The sequence below is a fragment of the Rhinopithecus roxellana genome, chromosome 21, assembly GCF_007565055.1.
Source record: "Rhinopithecus roxellana isolate Shanxi Qingling chromosome 21, ASM756505v1, whole genome shotgun sequence".
Taxonomy (NCBI): Eukaryota; Metazoa; Chordata; class Mammalia; order Primates; family Cercopithecidae; genus Rhinopithecus; species Rhinopithecus roxellana.
Window position 1 is genome coordinate 1,213,665 of NC_044569.1, and position 20,308 is coordinate 1,233,972.

The 20,308-nt window shown below is 36.2% G+C and overlaps 1 protein-coding gene and 1 pseudogene across 1 annotated transcript in view; one reads left to right on the forward strand and one right to left on the reverse strand.

Moving 5' to 3' along the window:
- Positions 1-19,150, forward strand: part of MIB1 (mindbomb E3 ubiquitin protein ligase 1) — a 136,591-nt gene extending 117,441 nt beyond the window's left edge. The window contains exons 18-21 of the mRNA XM_010354878.2: positions 2,513-2,591; positions 6,148-6,261; positions 7,548-7,648; positions 13,496-19,150. Coding sequence (XP_010353180.1) covers positions 2,513-2,591; positions 6,148-6,261; positions 7,548-7,648; positions 13,496-13,636 — 435 coding nt within the window. The 3' untranslated portion in view covers positions 13,637-19,150. The remainder of the gene's footprint in view (positions 1-2,512; positions 2,592-6,147; positions 6,262-7,547; positions 7,649-13,495) is intronic.
- On the reverse strand, positions 3,985-5,349 carry LOC115895486 (annotated as a pseudogene).
- Positions 19,151-20,308: the final 1,158 nt, after the last annotated feature.

Consider the following 20,308-nt stretch of genomic DNA (forward strand, 5'->3'; position numbering starts at 1 on the left):
ATTAAGCCCTGTTTCAACAAACCTGTATTGAACTCCTGTTTTATAGTCAAGACAAAGATGTATATAATAATTACATGATAAAAATTTGTAATCTATTGGTAAACTATGACTTATATATAAGCTACTCTGTCATATTGGGTGTTATAGGTGCTTTAAGAGAGTTATAAACTGAGTAGGAGTTTAGAGCCTCAAGTTGTCAGAAGCAGAGTCTTAGCTATGAAGTTATTCTTACAAAAGCTGTGGCTCAAAGAAATATGCTGACAGCTGGTTCTTGAATGCAGGTCTCTTGATTCTTAAGCCCCTGTTCTTTTCAGGTGCATAGACAAAATTAAGAATGATGTCCGCAAGGGATAGTTGATGGAACAGAGAAGGAGAGAGGAAAGAGGAAAGAATACGCTTTCATTCTTTTTCAGACCTTTTGAGTATAGTTATTTCGAGAATTAATGGGCTTGCAATTTGATTTTTAAATATAAAAGTTTTAAATCTGTAGAAAAGTAGAAAAACTATTGATATACCCACCCAACAGATTTGCCAGGTTGGTTGTAGAGCCTTTGACTATGAAGAAATAGTGACCCCAAGTGGTTAAAGGATAATGAACATCTTCATTGAAGAAAAAACAAATTACAGTATTTGGAGGGTGGTATAAACAAGCATGGGATCCTTTTCTGTTAGAGAAATACAAAGAAAGAAATTAATTGAATTAACATGAACTATTTCTGTTGAAATAGCAAAAATACGTTTTAAAAAATGCTAGCAAGGAAAGTGGCAAACAGGCACTCTCTAAACTGGAGTCTAGGAGGCCAACCCGGCTGTATGTACAAACATTACACAATATGCTTTGGTTTAGTAACTCCACTCCTGGAAGTATAACCTAAGGAAATAATTCAGGAGGAAAAGGTATGGCTACAATTTTTTTTCTTATAATAGGGGGATAGGTACAGATATGGTTTTTAGATCAGTTTGCTATATTATTTTAAACTCTTTAGAAACAATTCAGACAAAAAGACAAATGCAATGGAAACCATTTTAAAAACTAACACGTTATATAGAAAGGAGAAGATAATTATTATGTATTAGGCACTGATTTTATATATTACATGTTGAACTACTTTATACCTATCTGATTTACTCTTTATCACCCTGTGAAGGATTATTCTTTATTGTTTAGATAAATAATGTTGTAGCCCAACAATGTTAGGTAATTTGTTGGTGTTGGAGGTAGATTTTGAATCCAGAATGTCAGTGTCTTGATCAACCATGTCTTACTGCATTCGACTTTTTCTATACTTACATAAATTCTGTGTACATACTGAGGTGTAAGTTGGGAAAGTCCATAGAGAGAAAGAGAGAGAGCACGCCTGCATGTATTTGGTTGTTTGGGTGATGCTGTAGGTAAGTAGTAGTAGTTGCCATTTTTGAACAGTAATATTAAGTGACGCCAGAGATGGCTAAATGTGACTGTGTGTTAGAAGGGAGAATAGGTGAAAGACAGATGAGTGGCCAAGGGCTGTGGGGTGGGGATACAGGAAGCCAGAGCCAAGGTGATTAATAGTTAAATGTCCAAGCTCAGATTAAGTGGACATGAAGAGGAGGTGAAAGTGAGGGAGATTATGAACAGGCTGTGGAAGTCTTTCTAGAGATCAGGGAGAAAGAACAGCCCAAAGCCGTGGGCTTCAGGCAGCATGGGAACTGACCAAGTTCTGGAAAAGGGCACTTTAAGGTAGAGTATCTTAAATGTGGGTAAACAGAAAAATCCCTCTTGGATTTTAGCAATTTGGCTAGTCTAGCTAGATTTTTATTAATATTAGAAATCTGTCTTCTTTTAGTCATTTCTTTCAGTCATTTCTTTTTTTTTTGAGATGGAGTCTCGCTCTGTCGCCCAGGCTGGAGTGCAGTGGCATGATCTTGGCTCACTGCAAGCTCCGCCTCCTGGGTTCACGCCGTTCTCCTGCCTCAGCCTCTGGAGTAGCTGGGACTACAGGTGCACGCTGCCACGCCTGGCTAATTTTTTGTATTTTTAGTAGAGATGGGATTTCACTGTGTTAGCCAGGATGGTTTCAATCTCTTGACCTTGTGATCCGCCCGCCTCGGCCTCCCAAAGTGCTGGGATTACAAGTGTGAACCCCTGCACCCGGCCTAGTCATTTCTTATTTTACTTCTTTATTTGTTCATTGTCTTTTTTAGTTCCCCCTCAAAAGTAGTTTTTGGGGGGAAAAATATTGAAGCCTCCAGAGGCTTTCTCAGAGGAAGTGGAGTTTTTTTTATTCTATATTTTAGGACAGATAGGGAGATGAAGGTAGAATAGAAATAAGTGCCTGTTAAGCTAGGGTATATAAAGATGTGAAAATGAATAACCAGGAAAGTTGAGGATGAGGGGAAAGTGTGTGTTAACTTTCTCTGTGCCTAGAGTGTTTTCTTGTGGAGGAAATACATTTGGATATAATCGAACTTGTTAACGTTACTAGATTTATCTATAGATGGTCACTCTGTGCTGTAACCTCTTTTTCTGTAGATTGAAGAATGTGTGGTATGCTCTGACAAGAAAGCAGCTGTTCTTTTTCAACCCTGTGGCCACATGTGTGCTTGTGAGAGTAAGTAGCCTATACAGAGTTCCTCAATATTATTATAAAAATAGAAAGTGAAACAAAATCATGGTTTTGAGGGGTTTTTTGCTTTTGCTTTTGGATAACTCATAAAAAAGTTGATGGGCCCCGAGTACCTCCTATTTCTTTCTCCATACTAGAATGTCAGCTGTTTCCCTCCATGCGTCTGAGCATTAGGGAAGACTGAATATGCTGTGTTTTATTTCAGTTGTATTAGCACAAAAGGGTCTCTTTCCACATATAATAGAAATTTATTTTGAAAAATAAATATTAAAACATTTACTCTAGCCTTTGTTCACATATAAAATTAGCATGTCTTCATTTGTCTTCACCTTAGTATTGCCTCTCCTGTGTACTTTCCTCACTGCAGAAGAATCAACAGCAACCGTTTCTGGGGCTGTGATTTCTGGCCTTCTGTAAACTTTTATGCCAGGAGAGTTTTTAGAAATCTTTTCTTTGTGAGGATAGTATTAAAATTTAAAAGATGTTTTAAAGTTTCTTTTAAATATATTGTCTTGAAGGCCTTTGCCCTTGTTCTTTTCAAGTTCATGCACTGTTAAATATTCTCTTCCCTTTGCTTTTCTTCATTTTGTCAGTGAAGGATTTTATTTTATTTTATTTTTTATTTTTGGCAGAGTCTCGCTGTGTCACCCAGGCTGGAGTGCAGTGGCACAATCTCAGCTCACTGCAACCTCTGCCTTCCCAATTCAAGCGATTCTCATGTCCTCGGCCTGGGCAACAGACTGAGACTGTCTCAAAAATAAATAAATAAATAAATAAATTGCAATAGGCAGCTGGTCAACTGAAGAAAGGGTGAAGGTTTTCTTTTTTAACATTTTGCCTAAAGTGACTGTTTTTGTTTACAAAAGAGTGGTATAATGGCTATTACCCAATACTATCAAAAGGGCACATAGAGAATTCTCTGTCTTAAGTAAAAAGGACTCAGGTTACTTAAGCTTTCATAGGCCAGAGGTTGGCAGACATTTTTTGTAAAGGGTGAAATAGTAAATATTTTTGGCTTTGTAGGCCACATGGTTTCTGTAGTAACCACTCAACTCTTTCCCACTGCTCTACTCTGCACTGTAGTGCAAAAACAACCGTGGAAAATATGTAAATAAATGGGCCTGACTGTGTTCAATGAAACTGGTTTTATAAAAGCAGATGACAGGTCAGATTTGGCCCTCAGGTGTAGTTTGCTGACGTCTATCATTCACTAAAGTGATACCTACATGAGACCTGAAAGATGATTATAATTATTAGTTGATAACACAGATTCTAGAGCCTTAATATAATATTTCCCCCCAGGAGCTTCCAGAATTTTTGCCATGGTCTTTGCTCCTTTTTAAAATTTTTTTTAATTAAATTAATTTTTTTTTTTAATTTAAAAAGCTTCAGCTTTAAATTTAGCTTTCTGACTCTGGGCTTGTGCCTTCAACATTTTCACGATGACATTCTGCTCTTTGAAAGGAAAGCATTCTTGATCCTGTCATGGGTACATTTAGCAGTCATGGAAACACTATCGGCTGTGCTGACAGTTTTTAAAATTTTAGACAACCTTACAAGAACTTTAGGTCTCACAGCATGAATCCCTTGAAGTCTGCCTGGGCACCCGCCACATGCAGACATTGGTGCTTTCCCTACCTTCTTGATACAAAGTTAACAATACCAGGGTTTGGGACAGCCTAGTTTTGTTAAATGCTGTGTTGTAGGAAAGCCTATGATGGTGCGTCAAAACTGGATCATGCTTGAGTGCCTCTAGATAGCATCCCTGAAAGTGGAAAAACAGTCTTTGCTTTAAAATGTATTTAATGACAAGAGTAACAACCAACTTTTATTGAGCTCTTAACTCTGTACCAGGCATTTAATCTGTTTTTGAGTATTTCCTCATTTATTTTCAGAACAATACTAAGAAGTAGATGGTTTTCTCTATTTTATAGACATGCTGTTAAACATTTATTTGCTAAAGGAGATGAAACTGAGGCAGAATATATTCCTTTCCCAAGGAGTATATGGTAACGTAGTTAGTGCAGTACTGCCGTCACAGTCAGGTTAGGCGGTGAAAGTGCCTTGGCACGCCAAAGGAAGGAGAGATTACATCCCTTTTGGAGGTGCTGAAGAAAGATTAGAAACAATATAGATAGAAACAATACAAATAGAGAAGATAGAAGCAAAGATAGAAACAATACAATAACTAAACTTAACAGTTAATATTAGATAATTGTGTTTATATATTATATATTTAGTCAGTTAGTCCTTATGTTTAAGAAAAAAATCTGCCTTCAAATTGAAGACAAATCCCAAACCAGATTTCCACTTAGCGTTAGCTCCTACCTAGTGCGTCATGTATAACCAAGCGTCAGACCCATTTATGTTTAGGTTTTGGCATGAGGTCAGCCTTGGTAACTAACTGTTCTCCATCCATCAGTGTGTGTAGTAAACTATTAGGAATGTAGGCCCTACTCTGTCCACATCAGTGGTTTTGTGCTTTGTTCAAATCTCGTGGTTTGCCATAGCCTGGATATTCTGCCATGGTTTCCATTATTTTTCCCATTGTTGAAATGACAAGACACTTGATATGTAGGCTAAGACATGGGATCCATTTTCATAATAAATGTTAACGAGAAAGAGTATGTTGAATTGCTGTGTGTTATTTTATAATTAATTAACAAGCTGAGATGTAAGGTAGTATTAACAATTCACAACATACAGTTGTGTCTAGGTATTTCTTATTGGAATGGGAACGCATTCTTCTGAAATATTGTTTATAGCCTTTGCAAATCAAATATTAGAAAGATAATCTTTTATGAGAATTAAATTTTTTTCCTGAACTGCTATATTAAAAAAGCAATCAGTAAGCAATTTCCTTGTTACATTGCATCAATTTGATAAGAGAAGGAAAGAATTGTTCAGTGTATTTTAGTACTTTTGGAGAAAAGCCATTTACAATAGGAAATATTTTTAGAAAATTATCATGTTGGCGGGGTGGTGGGCGGGGGGGAGAGAGCATTTAGGACAAATAGCTAATGCCTGCAGGACCTAAAATCTAGATTATGGATTGATAGGTGCAGCAAACCACCATGGCACATGTGTACCTGTGTAACAAACCTGCACGCTCTGCACATGTATCCCAGAGCTTAAAGTAAAATAAAAATAAACAAATATAAAGAAAATTATCATGTAAGCAAGCTTATAATTCTAGTATTAGTTGACATTTGTCAGTATTATCTCTCTCCTTTATTCTCAAGTCTTAAGATCTTGAAATATTGTTTCACTTATTTCTTTAAAAAACAAATTTCACAGTTTATTCAGCTGTATTAGAAAATGTCATTGTTTTCATAATGGTGGGCTCTCTATTCTGGAGGCTACTGATGGAGAATACTCATTCTTAGGTTGATAACATTTTAAGGAGGTAGAATTGCATATTGATGTAACTTGTATAACATATATTTCAGTGTGAAGTTTAAGTCATAAAGATTAGCAGAGAAAGGCAACACTTTCATTAATGTTCTCTCTTGTAAGAAGTGTCTGTGTTACCATTCTCCAGACTGTGCTAACCTGATGAAAAAGTGTGTGCAGTGTCGAGCAGTAGTTGAACGAAGAGTACCTTTCATTATGTGCTGTGGAGGGAAAAGTTCAGAAGATGCCACTGATGATATCTGTAAGTCAATTGTCTTAAGCATTTTCATATTTTGCTTTTTTGGGGGACTTGCATGAACACCTCTTCTCTTTCGTAATATACTACTGCCTTATAAAACCTAAGATGTCTGACTTGGATCCACAGTGGAGCAGGTATTGTTTTCTGGTGCTCTTGTTATATTACAAGAAACCTGAAATTCTATTTTTCTGTGATTATAGAACTGTAACATCAATCTTTTGAGAAACATGTATGCTATTAAGAATATTGTTGTGTTCTTGCATAAAGAAAATTTGTGCTCTATTTTAAGATGCAGTTTAGTGTGTTTTGTCCAGGGGCGGGGCACCATATTACAATTTATTTTTCAGTTTACTGAAAGTATTAACCTGCTTCCATTATGCAACAGGTTTATTTACTTCGTTTAGGTTTTTTAGGGAATGGTAATTATTTGAGGCAGAGTAACTATAGGCAAACAAAAATGTAACAGTGAAAGGGTGGAAAAATGAAAAATAAATGATTTACCCTCAACATTTTCAACAGTACAGCTGTTTCAAAGTATTTTTTCTCTTTGCACTAGATATTAGCTGAATGGTTTCTTTGATTTCATATTCTCTGAACATGTTTTATGAGATGAGGAAGAGCATTAGTGTGTAGCAACTTCTGCATGAGACTTTTGTCTTTATCACAAATAGAACAGAATAAAAATCTCAGGGACAGATTAGCTAGAATAAAAGCCCAAGAATCTAGAGAATAGGAAAAGTGAAGTCAAAGATTCCCTTCATGTTTGCATACTACGAATGATGGCCTTTCTTGAGTTTCTCATCTCAAATCAGTAATAACAAGGAAGTTTAGTCATAAAGAAAGGAGACTAGATTTTTGTATGTCCTCATAAAAATCATCTAAGAGATCTTAATTATTGCTGCCAAAGCTGGCCAAAACTCTGCTGGTTACTTTCTTGGTTCATATGGTACAGGAACAGAGGAAACAAGCATAGAACGTATTGGTGAGCTTGCTAAAGGAAGCATGTAGCGCCTTGGAAAACCCAGAAGTCTGTGTATGGATTGTGCTCTGGCTGAATTAAATATAATTATAAATTAATGTGCAAACTATTTCTTTTTGGAGTTCATAAATGGAAGAGTATAACAGAATGTCACTACTGTATCTGTTGTCCAAGAGTGAGAAAAATTTTTAAAGAGGATTGTAATAATAGTTTTATGTTTTTAATAAACAAAACAGTAATAATTTTATAAATACAATGTCATTCTGTCGAAGCAATAATAACTGAAAATCTTTTCAAATCTACATTATAGCAAGTGGGAATATTCCAGTGTTACAAAAGGACAAGGATAATACCAATGTCAATGCAGATGTGCAAAAGTTGCAGCAACAGTTACAAGACATTAAAGAGCAGGTAATAATGATTTCATGTAAACAGTGACGCTATGAATGGCACTGAATATTTTCCTGTAAAACTACTAGTGTTTCTGTAATAAGTATGGTTTATATTAGTGTATCACTTGTATTATTTGAATATTTGCAATGATTAGAGTGTTTAACTGGCACTTTCCAAAACAGGTAACACACAAATGGCCAATGAACATGAAAAAATGATCCAATCACATTAGTGATCAGGAAATGAAAACTAAAACCACAAGGAAGTTCTTTTTCATAACTATTAGATTGAGGAAAATGTTAAAGACTGTCAGTATCAAGTGTTAGGCAGACTATGTAGCAGCCATAACTCATACACTGCTGGTGGGAATATGTATTAGTAGAAACACTTTGGAAGACAGTTTGTCATTATCTAATAAAATGGAACAGGTTATTGTTTAGGAATATAAACTTGGAAAAAACCCATACAGATGGTATTAGAAGTCGAAGATAGTCCAGGCGCAGTGGTTCATGCCTGCAATCTCAGCACTTTGGGAGGCCAAGGTAGGAGGATTTCTTGAGCCCAGGAGTTCAAGAGCAGCCTAGGCAACACAGTGAGACCTCAGCTCTACAAATAATAATAAAAAAAATTAGCTGGGTGTGGTGACCTCCCAACTACTTGGAGGCTGAGGTGGAAGGATCACTTGAACCTGGACGATCGAGGCTGTGGTGAGCTGTGATCGTACCACTGCACTCCAGCCTGGGTGACAGAGTGAGACCCCGTCTCAAAAAAAAAAAAAAAAATTCAAAGATAGTGGTTTTCTTGGCAAGAGACGGCTGGGAAGGGGCACAAGGGAAGTTTCTAGGTCTGAATGCTCTTGTTTCTTGATCTGAGTACCAGATACATGAGCTTGATCAGTTTGTGAACTTGTATTAAACTGTACACTTATAAGTCATGAACATTTCTATATACGTGTGATACTTTAATAGAAAGGGGCCGACATGATGGCTCACGCCTGTAATCCCAGTACTTTGGGAGGCTGAGGCAGGCAGATCACCTGAGTTCAGGAGTTCAAGACCAGCCTGGCCAATATGTCAAAACCCAGTCTCTACTAAAAATACAAAAATTAGCTGGGCACGGTGGTGCGTGCCTCTAGTCTCAGCCTACTCTGGTGGCTGAGTCGGGAGTCGCTTGAACTTGGGAGGTAGAGGTTGCAGTGAGCCAAGATCGTGCCACTGCACTCCAGCCTGGGTGACAGAGTGAGACTGTCTCAAAAAAAAAAAAAAAAAAAAAAAAAAAAAAAAAAAAAAAAAAAAAAAAGAAAGGAAAAACGTGTCTGTACACACATATACCATAAAGAAAAGCAGGGGAAAGATAATGCAAAATTCACCATAGTAGTCATCAGTGAGGGATACATGGAAAGGATTGGGGAGGATTTATAGAGGGGCTTCAAAAATAAGAGTAACATTCCATAGTTTAAACTGGGTGTTTGTTATGTTATTCTTTATATCTTTTTTTCTTTTTTTTTCTTAGAGTCTCACTCTGTCACCCAGGTTGGAGTGCAGTGGTGCAATCTTGGCTCACTGAAACCTCTGCCTCTCAGATTCAAGTGATTCTCATGCCTCAGCTTCCCAAGTAGCTGGGACTACAGGTGCACACCGCCACCCTCAGCGAATTTTTGTGTTTTTATTAGAGATAGGGTTTTGCCATGTTGTCCAGGCTGGTCTTGAACTCCTGGCCTCAAGTGATCTACCCACCTTCCCCTCCCAAAGTGCTGAGATTACAGGCGTGAGCCACCGTGCCTGGCTGTTCTTTACATCTTATATGTATCAACAAATGTACTCTTTTATATCTACCTAATATTTAATAAAAGCAACAATAAGATAAAAAATTAGCAAAAACTTGTAGGTTTGTTATGTTAAGTAAGACAGCAAATCTTTTTTCTTTTTGGCCATACCTTACCATTTGACCAAGTTACTAAATCTGATTCACAGGCTTGAGCAGTTCTTTATTTAGCCAATCACATCAGTATTGCCATTCAATTGTTAGAATCATCACTCCTGTGTTTTCTATCTGAATTTATAAGAAAATAACATGGTCAGTAGTTAGCGGCCCAGGATAACTAATGACCCTTGTGATAACTAATTAAGAATTGGTCATTTGCAGTGATGTGTGCCTGTAATCCCAGCTGCTCAGCATGCTGAGGTGGGAGGATTGCTCGAGCCCAGGAGTTTGAGATCAGCCTGAGCAACATAACAAGACCCTGTCTCTACAAAAATTTTTAAAATAAATCAGCGGGCCGTGATGACACATGCCTGGAGTCCCAGCTTCTCAGGAAACTGAGGCAGGAGGATGACTGGGGCCCAGGAGTTTGAGGCTGAAATGAGCTATGACAGTGCCACTACACTCCAGTCCAGATGGCAGAGTGAGAAACCATCTCTTTGTGGGGGTTGGGGGGAAATAATTGAATGTCTGAATTTATTAGGCATTTAAACCCCCATCTGAAGAGATGAAAACTCTGATTGGACCAGTTTTTCTTTTGAAATCCAGCATCTAGCGATACTCGTTATAGAATGAATAAGTAAAGATCAATATGAATTTAAAGGTTCTTAATGTAATTTGGAACATATTTGGCTAGTTCTAATATAAAATAAAACATTTAATATATCTAATACATCTAATATAAAATAAAAACATTTTTAAACATTTGAAGCTCCTAGCATCTTGATTACTTTCCCATAAGACATCTACAGAATAAGCTGATTTTTGAACGTCTTCTATAAAAAGCATTTTGTATTCTAATTGTGAGTTAAAATTGTTAACATGAATAGTGACATTTATTGAACCCTATATGGATCCTAAAAGAATAATTCAGCTCTGTTACATCCAAAGGTTAGCATTCTACCCAACTTTATTCTTCCTTAAATAATCCTCATCACCATATTTTATCACTGAAGTATTTAAACAGTTTTATTGAGGAATGATGGGATTTCTTATAGGGACTCCCTTCAAGGTTATTAAAAACAAACAAACAAACAAACAAAAACCAGAAAACATTCAAATAACTCTCTTCATTTAAATCTCTAGTCTATTACCACAGTGTTTCTTTAACAGATAAAATTTAATTTAACTTGGTATTAAGGATATACTAATCTCAAAGTAAATTTAACACAGGCTGCACAGATGTGTCTACTTTTGGAAATAAGAGTTATCTAATATTACAAATACCTCTTGAAAATTTAATAGACATGAAATTATTAATGACATTATCAATCTATTTTTTTTTTTTTTTTTTTTTTTTGAGACAGGATCTTACTCTGTCACCCAGGCTTGAGTGCAATGGCACAATCATGGCTCGCTGCATACTGAAACTCCTGGGCTCAAGCAGTTCTCCTACCTCAGCCTCCCAAGTTGCTGGGACTACAGGCATGTGCTGCCACACCTGGCTAATTTATTATTTTTTGTAGAGATGATGTCTATGTTGCCCAGGTTGGTCTTGAATTCCTGGGCTCAAGCAATCCTCTTACCTTGGCCTCCCAAAGTGTTAGGATTACAGGCGTGAGCTGCCGTGCCTGGCCGGCTTTTTAAAATCCAAAAAGATGGGATTTTCTACAGCTTTGCTTCTCAAAACTTTAAGACAGTTTGCTTTGGAGGAGTGAGTCTAACAATTTAGGCTACAGTTCCTTTTACAATGATCTCTGGTATTCTCGAAGTTGGTAACAGTTGGTAACAACATGTCATATAGGCTTTAGGCCTAGTTTTTTAATGAAGACATTTCTTTTTAGTTATTTCATTTCCATGTTATTTGGGAAAGCTATAAATCAGAAAGTATTATGATACATTAAGGCAAATATGATTTTATAAATGTAAAATGTGTTTTGTGAATTTCATATATAGTTGACATACTTCTACATTCTTGTAAGTTCATGAAATTTACATTTATTAATATGTAAGGCTAATTTGTTTTAATTCAGGGGAATCTGCATTGATAGTAATACAGTGCAGCACATTGTCTAAGAGCAAGAACTCTGGGGCCCTGAGTTGGTTCACACTAGGGCTTGCTTTGAGGAAGGTTTTTCAATCCTGCTGAGCCTAGTTTCCTCATTTTCCAAGTGGGAGTGATACCAGGACTGAGATTGTATCCTATCTAAGCATAGTGCCTGACAAGTGTTCTCAGCTACTTCTCAGCACTGCTCCCCACCCTGCACTATGTATTGCATGATACAGCCTTCTTTTTATGTAAGAGCAGCTGAGTACCTAGATTCAGGGAATTTCAGTTAGACTGAATGGAGCTGTTTTCATCCATTTCCTATTATGTTTTGGTTTATTTAGTTTTTTTTTGTTTGTTTGTTTTGAGACAGAGTCTTGCTCTGCCGCCCAGGCCGGAGAGCAGTTGATGCAGGATTTTTCTCAACCCCTTTGTCGGACTTGCGACAGAGGTGCCCTGTTTACTTAGCCACTGTGCTCAGCTGCTTGCGGGAGGGAGCACATGAACGAGCAATTGCAGGATCCATGCAGTGGCACCCAGGTGGGGGTGCCTGTGACTCCAAAGTCCCTGAGGGTGTGTGTTAGAGTGCTGTCTGAGTTCTGCCTTCCACGGACAGCGGTGTGTTATCAGCTCAGTTGGCCCCTTGCCTCATCGTGTGGGGTAGCTGCCCTCCGCCAGTGAGGGCAAAGGGCCAGTGTTAACAGCCTTATTTTGGGTACCCACACTTGGTGTGTCCTGAGGTCTTGTCCAGTGTTCAAGAAGAATGAGGTTACCTGGACACTTGAAGGATAGTGAAGGCAGAGAGTTTTATTAAGTGATGCAAATGGCTTTCAGCAGAGAGGGGAACTGGAGTGGAGGTGGGACAGGCAGGTAATCTTCCCCTGAAGTCCAGCTGTCTCTTCCCTGAAGTTAAGCCATCTCTCCTCCGAAGTCCAGTCATCCCTTTGAAGTCAAATTGCCTCTCTCCCCTCTACAACCTGAGTCTGGAGTCTTTAAAGACACAGCATGGGAGGAGTGGGCAGGGTGGGCTGTGGGTAGTTTTAGAAAAGGCAACAATTGATTGGTAAAAAGACATTATTTAGAAAGAACTAATTGGGCTGGGCGTGGTGGCTTATGCCTGTAATCCCACCACTTTGGGAGGCTGAGACAGGCAGATCACGAGGTCAGATCAAGACCATCCTGACCAACATGGTGAAACGCCATCTCTACTAAAAGTACAAAAAAAATTAACTGAGTATGGTGGCGCGCACCTGTAGTCCCAGCTACTCGGGAGGCTGAGGCAGTAGAATCGCTTGAACCCGGGAGGCAGAGGTTTCAGTGAGCTGAGATTGTGCCACTGCACTCCAGCCTGGCAACAGAGTGAGATTCTGTCTCAAAAAAGAAAAAGAAAGAAAGAAAGAAAGAACCAATTGGGAGACAGTGGGCAAACAGGAATAGAAGTTCTCACTTTGGCCTGTGGGTTTCAGGCTTTTCAGTTCAAAGGTTGGGTTTCACTGGGGATCCGCCCCTGTCTGCCTAGAATTTCTCTGCCTCCTGCCTCTATCACAGCGGTGCAATCTTGACTGACTGCAATCTCTGCTGCCTGGGTTCAAGCGATTCTCATGCCTCAGCCTCTTGAGTAGCTGGGATTACAGGCATGAGCAACCATGCCTGGCCATGTTTTATGTATTAATAGTTTTTAGTCTTATGTAGTACCTTTTATACTATCCTGATAGTACAACCAGTATTTCTATTTTGTAGGGATGACATTTTAACTATTTAAAAATGTTAAAAAATTTTTTAAAACTACCAAAATACTATTTGACTAAAACGACTAAAGAAAATTAATGAATATATAACATCTGTCACTTTCCAAATATAAAGTGTCTAATTTATTACTTGGTTATCTCACATTACAGACAATGTGCCCTGTGTGTCTGGATCGTCTGAAGAATATGATTTTCCTCTGTGGTCACGGAACCTGTCAGCTCTGTGGAGACCGCATGAGTGAATGTCCTATCTGTCGCAAGGCTATTGAACGAAGGATTCTTTTGTATTAACTAAGACACATGGTGTATTTTGTTAGCTAATGTATCTAGTCATGAGATCTTAGTAGGCTTTTGATCTAGTTGGAAGTTCTGATGAGTTAATTTCTAATATCATAGTTTAATTAGGCTGTAATTAAACTAGATTATAAGTTTAATTAGAGTATAATTAGGCTGTAAATGTACCAGAACAAAAAACCCTACAAAACGGTGTTGGAAGTTGTGTTTTTTGTTTTTGTTTTAAATTTGAAAAATCAAATTCATGTAACTCATAGGTAATTTACTTTTGGCTTCTAAGAGGAAAGTCCTTTAAGGATATCCTTTTTTTAAAAATTGCGTTTTTCTCTTACAATTTATAAATCTGTTAGATCTCAAAAGACATAATTCTTTGTGATCAGTTATCCTTCATTTCATCATGGTTTTACACAGTGAGTTGATACAGGTTCTCTGAAAAGTCATGCATGAAATAAAAGGGGCAGGTCAAACCATTATGTCACATGGTAAATTATAAAATGACAGTACAAGTTCCAGATAGTTAAGGGAATACCGAAGGGATGATTCTCTTTTTAAGATAACAGGAAGTTATCCACATATTTCTTTCTGAATTCTTAGAGTAAATGGAAGCATAGAATGAGGGAATAATGACTTTGCATTTATCTTACTTTCTAGATTCAAAAGGAACATTAACTTGAATCAGATTACCAGTTTCAAGATGACTGATAGACAAGAAAAGGAAAAATAAGCAATAATAGTGGGCAACTGAAAAGAAAAAAAAACAGGAGTATCTATTAACTGGCCACTAGCAGTTGCCTTTCCTATGTTAATTTATACACTATTTTGTTCGGCCAGTGTTTTTTAAAAAATCTGTGAAAAGTGTACTTCAGGTTTTCTGTGATTACTTATTTGGGCTTGAGCTTGATCTGAGCAGTGAAATGACATTGCCCTATTTGGACCTCTGAGGTTCTATTTAGCTTTGCTGATGTACTGAATAGTACCCCAGTGATCTGCAAAAAATAATGCCTTTTCCAAAGGCAGCAGTCTTTTCTTCTTTGTATCAGTTAATTCTGACAGTGTTACTGATTCTGTCTTCATTATAGGCCTTATTTCCATTATCTCTTTCTTTATAGTAAGTTTTACTGTAAAGAAAACAGTCTTTCTATGTATACCTACAGATGAGGATATTATTTAAACTGCCAACAATATCCAAGACATGGTCAATAACCTAATTATAAGTACTTTAGGAAGAGTGACCAGGACATTTATAGAAATGTCTGCTTACCTGTAGACTTTAAAAACAACAACAAACTTTAGAGCATTTAATCATTTTTTTTTTCTCCTTTGAATGATCTTCTTTGTAGTCTTATTGTCTCCTGAGTAAATATACACATAAATAAGTGTTTGGGCATTCATTGCTGCTAGACTATATCAGCTGTTTACATAGTGTCTACTATATGCTGTTGATAAGCTTTTTCCTAAAAATAGTTATCCTCTTTTGTAGTTTTTTTCCCTCCTTTAAATCTGGCTAGCTTTTCTTACTTCAGTTTTTGTAGAATACCAACTAAATTTGAAAGTATGAAGTCTCTAGCCCTCATAACACTGTTTCTGGCTGTTTAATCATTGCTGCCTTTGCAAGTCCTGGTGAAAGCAATGGGAAGCTTTGCTTGCTGGTTTTGTAGTCTCAACAATTCCATGTCTATGTTTAGCTGAGTAACTGCTATCATTTAGAACAGTACAATTTTTATAGATTTCAAATTTGAAAATTTGTATGGACTCAGTTATCTAATAAGGGGCCACTGAGCCTGTTTTAAAAACTATTTTGAAGTTATAAAAAGGTAGAACATCTGACTGATGATGTTCACATAAAGAGACAGACAGACAATCTTGCAGACATGAAAACAGCATGTTAGGTTTTTCCTTTCCTTCCATGCCATGGGCTACCCATCTCCACTAGATCACCTGGTGAGGAGGGAGCACCTGGCTGACTCCTGCAGAGTTTGGCCAGTCAGAATTGTGTGGTCCCTAGCTCTACTTTCCTTAAACAAATCCTTTCTGTTTTCTGGCTGCAATGCTGAAATAGATCCCTCAAAGGTGATAGCATCTTCCAGACTAGTTTAATTATTTCTTTATAAGAATATGACATACATTTTTATTATAGAAATAATGTCGTTATAATTTTAGTGCTAGTACTTGTGGATTTTCTGTATTTGTATCACCTTGAAATTTGTTGCGTGAATAGAAAATACTTTATTCATGTTTTCAATCACCTAAAAATTATTTTACATTTATTTTGGGTTTGTGAGCGATAATAAGATTAAGAACTTCATCATTTCAGTGACTTTCCTCCAACTCTCTGAATCTGCTACCTCTTATTATATGTCCCTTAGCAGTACTTTTCCAATTAGGTTTGTTACCCTCCTCATTAGCTAAACCTCTTTATCTTGTGCCTCAAAAGAGCTTTTACTTTTCTTAGAATCATTAAAAAAAAAAGAAAAAAACTGACACGCATTCATGCAAAAAAGTATTTATTGGGCTTCAGGGATTAGATACATAACAGTCGAAAAATGGCATCTTAGCACACTCAGAATTTATTGTGCAGCAGTTGTGTATTTTAAGGAATCCGTAGTTAAAAGGAAGAGATCCAAAGGTCCTGATCACATTTCCTGATGTTTCAGAAGAGTTGTCATTGAGTAGTGTTTGGATTTCCTCTCTGTACCTCTCACCCTGCCATTTTCTCCTTTATTCTTCTAAGATTGTTAGCATTGTTACTCAAAACATACACATACAACATACCAGATGGTGCTGTTCTAATGGTATTTGTTCACATAATCTAACATTCTTACTGCTTATACTAGATACATATTTAATTTTGTTGGGAGCAAGAAGGTTTTCAAGAAAAGATAATTTTGTATTAGTGTAGGAATATATTAGACGAATGTTTAGCTGGCCAAATTATGCATAAGATATTTGTAACTTTAAACATTGCAAATTGACCAGCTAGCTATGGAAGCATAAAATTAATTGATAATTCATGTTGGAAATACATTTCTTAAATTTATATTTTTATGGCTTTACCCCGTAAGAGCATTTTAGCATATTGAAATGCATGCTGCTTAAGATGTGTCTGGTTCAAATATGAAAGCTTGCTGGGTCATTTTTACATAGCAGAAACATACTATGTGTTGCCCAATTGCTGTTTGTCTATTCTGAATTTTGGACCGTTTTTGGACTAGGAATTAGTTAAATTCATGAACTAAGAGAATTAAAGATGGGGTAGAGTAGGATCAGTACAGTGGGGTTACAACAGATAGGAAAAGCATTTGAGTGTAGAGAAAAAAAGAGGATCATATAGATGTCATGTATAGGCTTTAATACTATAGCTTGCTTTTTTTTAATCCAAAAGGAAAAGCACTTATCAGAATGTCTACCATGTTTTATAGTAATAATTTGTGTAAAAAATTGAATTTTTGAATACTTTTTTGTATTTTTTGTGATGAAAAACTCAAAACATAAAATTTACCATATTAACTGTTTGTAAAGTATACAGTTCAGCCATGTTAAGTACATTTACATTGTTGTGAAACATCTCCAGAACTTTTTCATCTTGCAAAACTGAAACTCCATACCCATTAAACAACTCCTCTTTTTGTCTTCTCCTCAGTGGAATAGAATTTTGACTCCATATAAATCAAGAAACATCTAAATTCTTTAGTTGTTTGTGTTTGCAATATCTAAGATCATGGTAAACACTAAGTTCTGAAAATTTTTGGGAGGGCCAGTGTACCTCTCCCCTGAATTGTTAGCAATTAAATTGAGTAGGTTTTAAATGTCTGTTAATTGGAAGGGTTTGTTATTTCATTTTGAGCCAGAGGGGAGAGGCACATTTTAAATATCAGAATTAGATTAACTTTGAGTTTGTACTAAATTGGGAACATAATAGATTTTCATAAATTACGTGTGCCTTGTTGGAAATGTCAGCTGTCTTTATGTCTGCTTGTAAAAGTTTCAAAATATGTTTTCCCTCAAAAAGGCAATGTTACTTCATTTGCTTGATTATGATAGGAATGCTTACTGATATTACTTGATAGTCATATATAGCCTAGGAACTTTAACATATATATAACTATAGCAGTATTAATAATGATAGTTGTACTTCTTTAAAACATTAAATTTGAGGAAACTTTAATGCTGTCTCGTGTACATTGCTTTACTACAGTGAGGGGGAATATCCTTTAGATTGAGCCTCAATTTACTGGTTAGTAGTATGAAACTCTGGTATAAAAACGTGAACTAGACAGTAGAGCCGATGAATTAAAATTGTAAGTTGCTACACTGGCATTTTCTACCTCCTTTTCTGTCAGAGTATTACTTTTTCCAGCATTTATTCTTATTTGTGAGGAAAGAGGAAATGGGAACCTGAGGTTAAAATTGACGTTTTTGTTTCATTGAGAATTTAAGCAGTAGGTACAGGAGAATTGACTTGTCACATTAATTTGGTGCCTAAATCCGTAACTGCAAGTTATAATTGACAAGTACAGAATGTCTAAGAAAGGTAATATGCTGAATATTTTACTTTTCCTGTATAGTCTGCATGATTTGTTTCATAAACCCAGCTTATTTCCTCCAAAAAGCAAAATGGTCCTGTAATTTTTAAAATAAAATAAACATGCCATTTTGTCTGTAATCTATAATTTCAGGAAGTTATTGAAAGTTCTGACTCAGGGCTTTTTAACAGTTCAAGCAGTTGTCAGTTATATTTTGGAAGCTCCATCTGTGTAATTCTTCAGTGCCTTGAAAGAATTATTAACTTGGCAACACTATTAAAACTTTATAAAAGATGGTCTTTAGTGCATGTGTATCATTATATACACGTTTTAAAGTCATATTGCTTAGCTTGTTGTTAATGATTCTGCATGTGTGCTGGGTTTGGGTAATTCTTTAAAGGAAGTTTTCTAGATTTGCAATTGATGTTTGTTTTTTAAAAACTGATTATTTATGGCCATGACACTGTTACCAGAAAAGTAATTCTAATTAAGTTATTATGCAAAGTCATCTATAAGTAGTGTCTGGGAAGAGGAGTCGAGGTCACAGTTTGCTATTTTAGAATGAAAGGAGGATCTGTTTGGGAAACAGATTGTCTTCCCCTCAAATGAGAGAAAAACAAAAAGACCTTTTGTTCAAATGGATTCTGTTTTAAAAAATTATTTTTAAAGGAAATCACAAATTGCATGTCATTCTTATTGCTAGTCTTACAGACTAAATTCCTAAAATTGTTTTTATGTTCAGTATGTTTGTGTCATTGTAAATGCAGTATATTCAATGATAGCAGTTCAGTTGACTCATAGCAGTGTTTTGTATTTTTTTCAATTCTTTAGCTTTCAATATTGGATTAAAGCCTTGTTTGTGAATATAGTTTCTGTATGGCAAATGATTCTGCTTATTAGCTTTTGTTAAAGAATGCTTAGTAAGAGCTAAGCTTTTAAAAGTAATGCAAACATTTGTCATTAATAAAACCTATGTTATAATATCATATAATGCTTTGATCTTTTGAGAATTATTCTTTTATAGTAGTATACATGAATTTTGATTTTTAAAGCATTTAAAAAATCTTAATACATTAAAAAACTTGTTACTGTTAAAAAGGAAATTACCATGCCTTTAAGAAACAAGGATGTACATCTTCAACTCAGCATAAGTGTCCACATCTAGAAGGCTCTCCTTGCAATTGTTTACAATTAAGGTACCTCTATCTAAAGGGCCAAAGAAGCTTTTCATATTTTAACACCTCATATTCTTCAGGATTAAGACATATGAAAATAGTCTGAATAGGATAAATTTGATAGGAAGTAAATTAACCAGTCTGGAAGATTCCTCTTTTTCTATAAAAAGATTATTCCTCTTCACAACTCAGATGTAGATTTCATTTTCAAGAGGTAGACATTTTGAAGCAGTGATCTGTTTGGTTTTTAGTTTTATGAGTAAATCATTAATTGTATGCTTTGGGGTTATTTTATTTTCCATGTTAATATAAGCACTTATTTCTGAAGTTATTGAGAGGTCATCTAGCTCCAGTTCAAAAGATTATGTGTATCTGATGTTTAAGAGGAAAAACATCTGAAAAAAGATCTTTTGTTTATTTGATAAAAGCATATATATTCCAACATTAAAATTGTGAATTTATTTTGAGTAACCTCTAATTAACTGTATTTTTTTTGTTTCTGTTGCTGTATAATTAGAAATTTCATGGCAATATTTTTTACTAAATTGAAACTGTATAGGTTTTAAAAATAAAGACGTTTTAGAAAACTTGCTTTATATTTTTTATCATTGATAGTTTTTCATTCTTCACAAAGGTTAAAATTATTTGATAGTCTTTTAGCACAACATTTCCCAAATGTATTGACAATGAAAACATTCAGGCCAGACACGGTGGCTCATGCCTGTAATCCCAGCACTTTGGGAAGCTGAGGTGGGTGGATTGCCTGAGCTCAGGAGTTCCAAGACCAGCCTGGGCAACATGGCAAAACCCTGTCTCTACAAAAAATACAAAAGTTAGCCAGGCATGGTGGCGCACACATATAGTCCTAGCTACTTGGGTGGCTGAAGTGGGAGGATCGCTTGAGCCCGGGAAGTCAAGGCTGCAGTGAGCCGAGATTACACCACTGCACTTCAGCCTGAGTGACAGAGTGG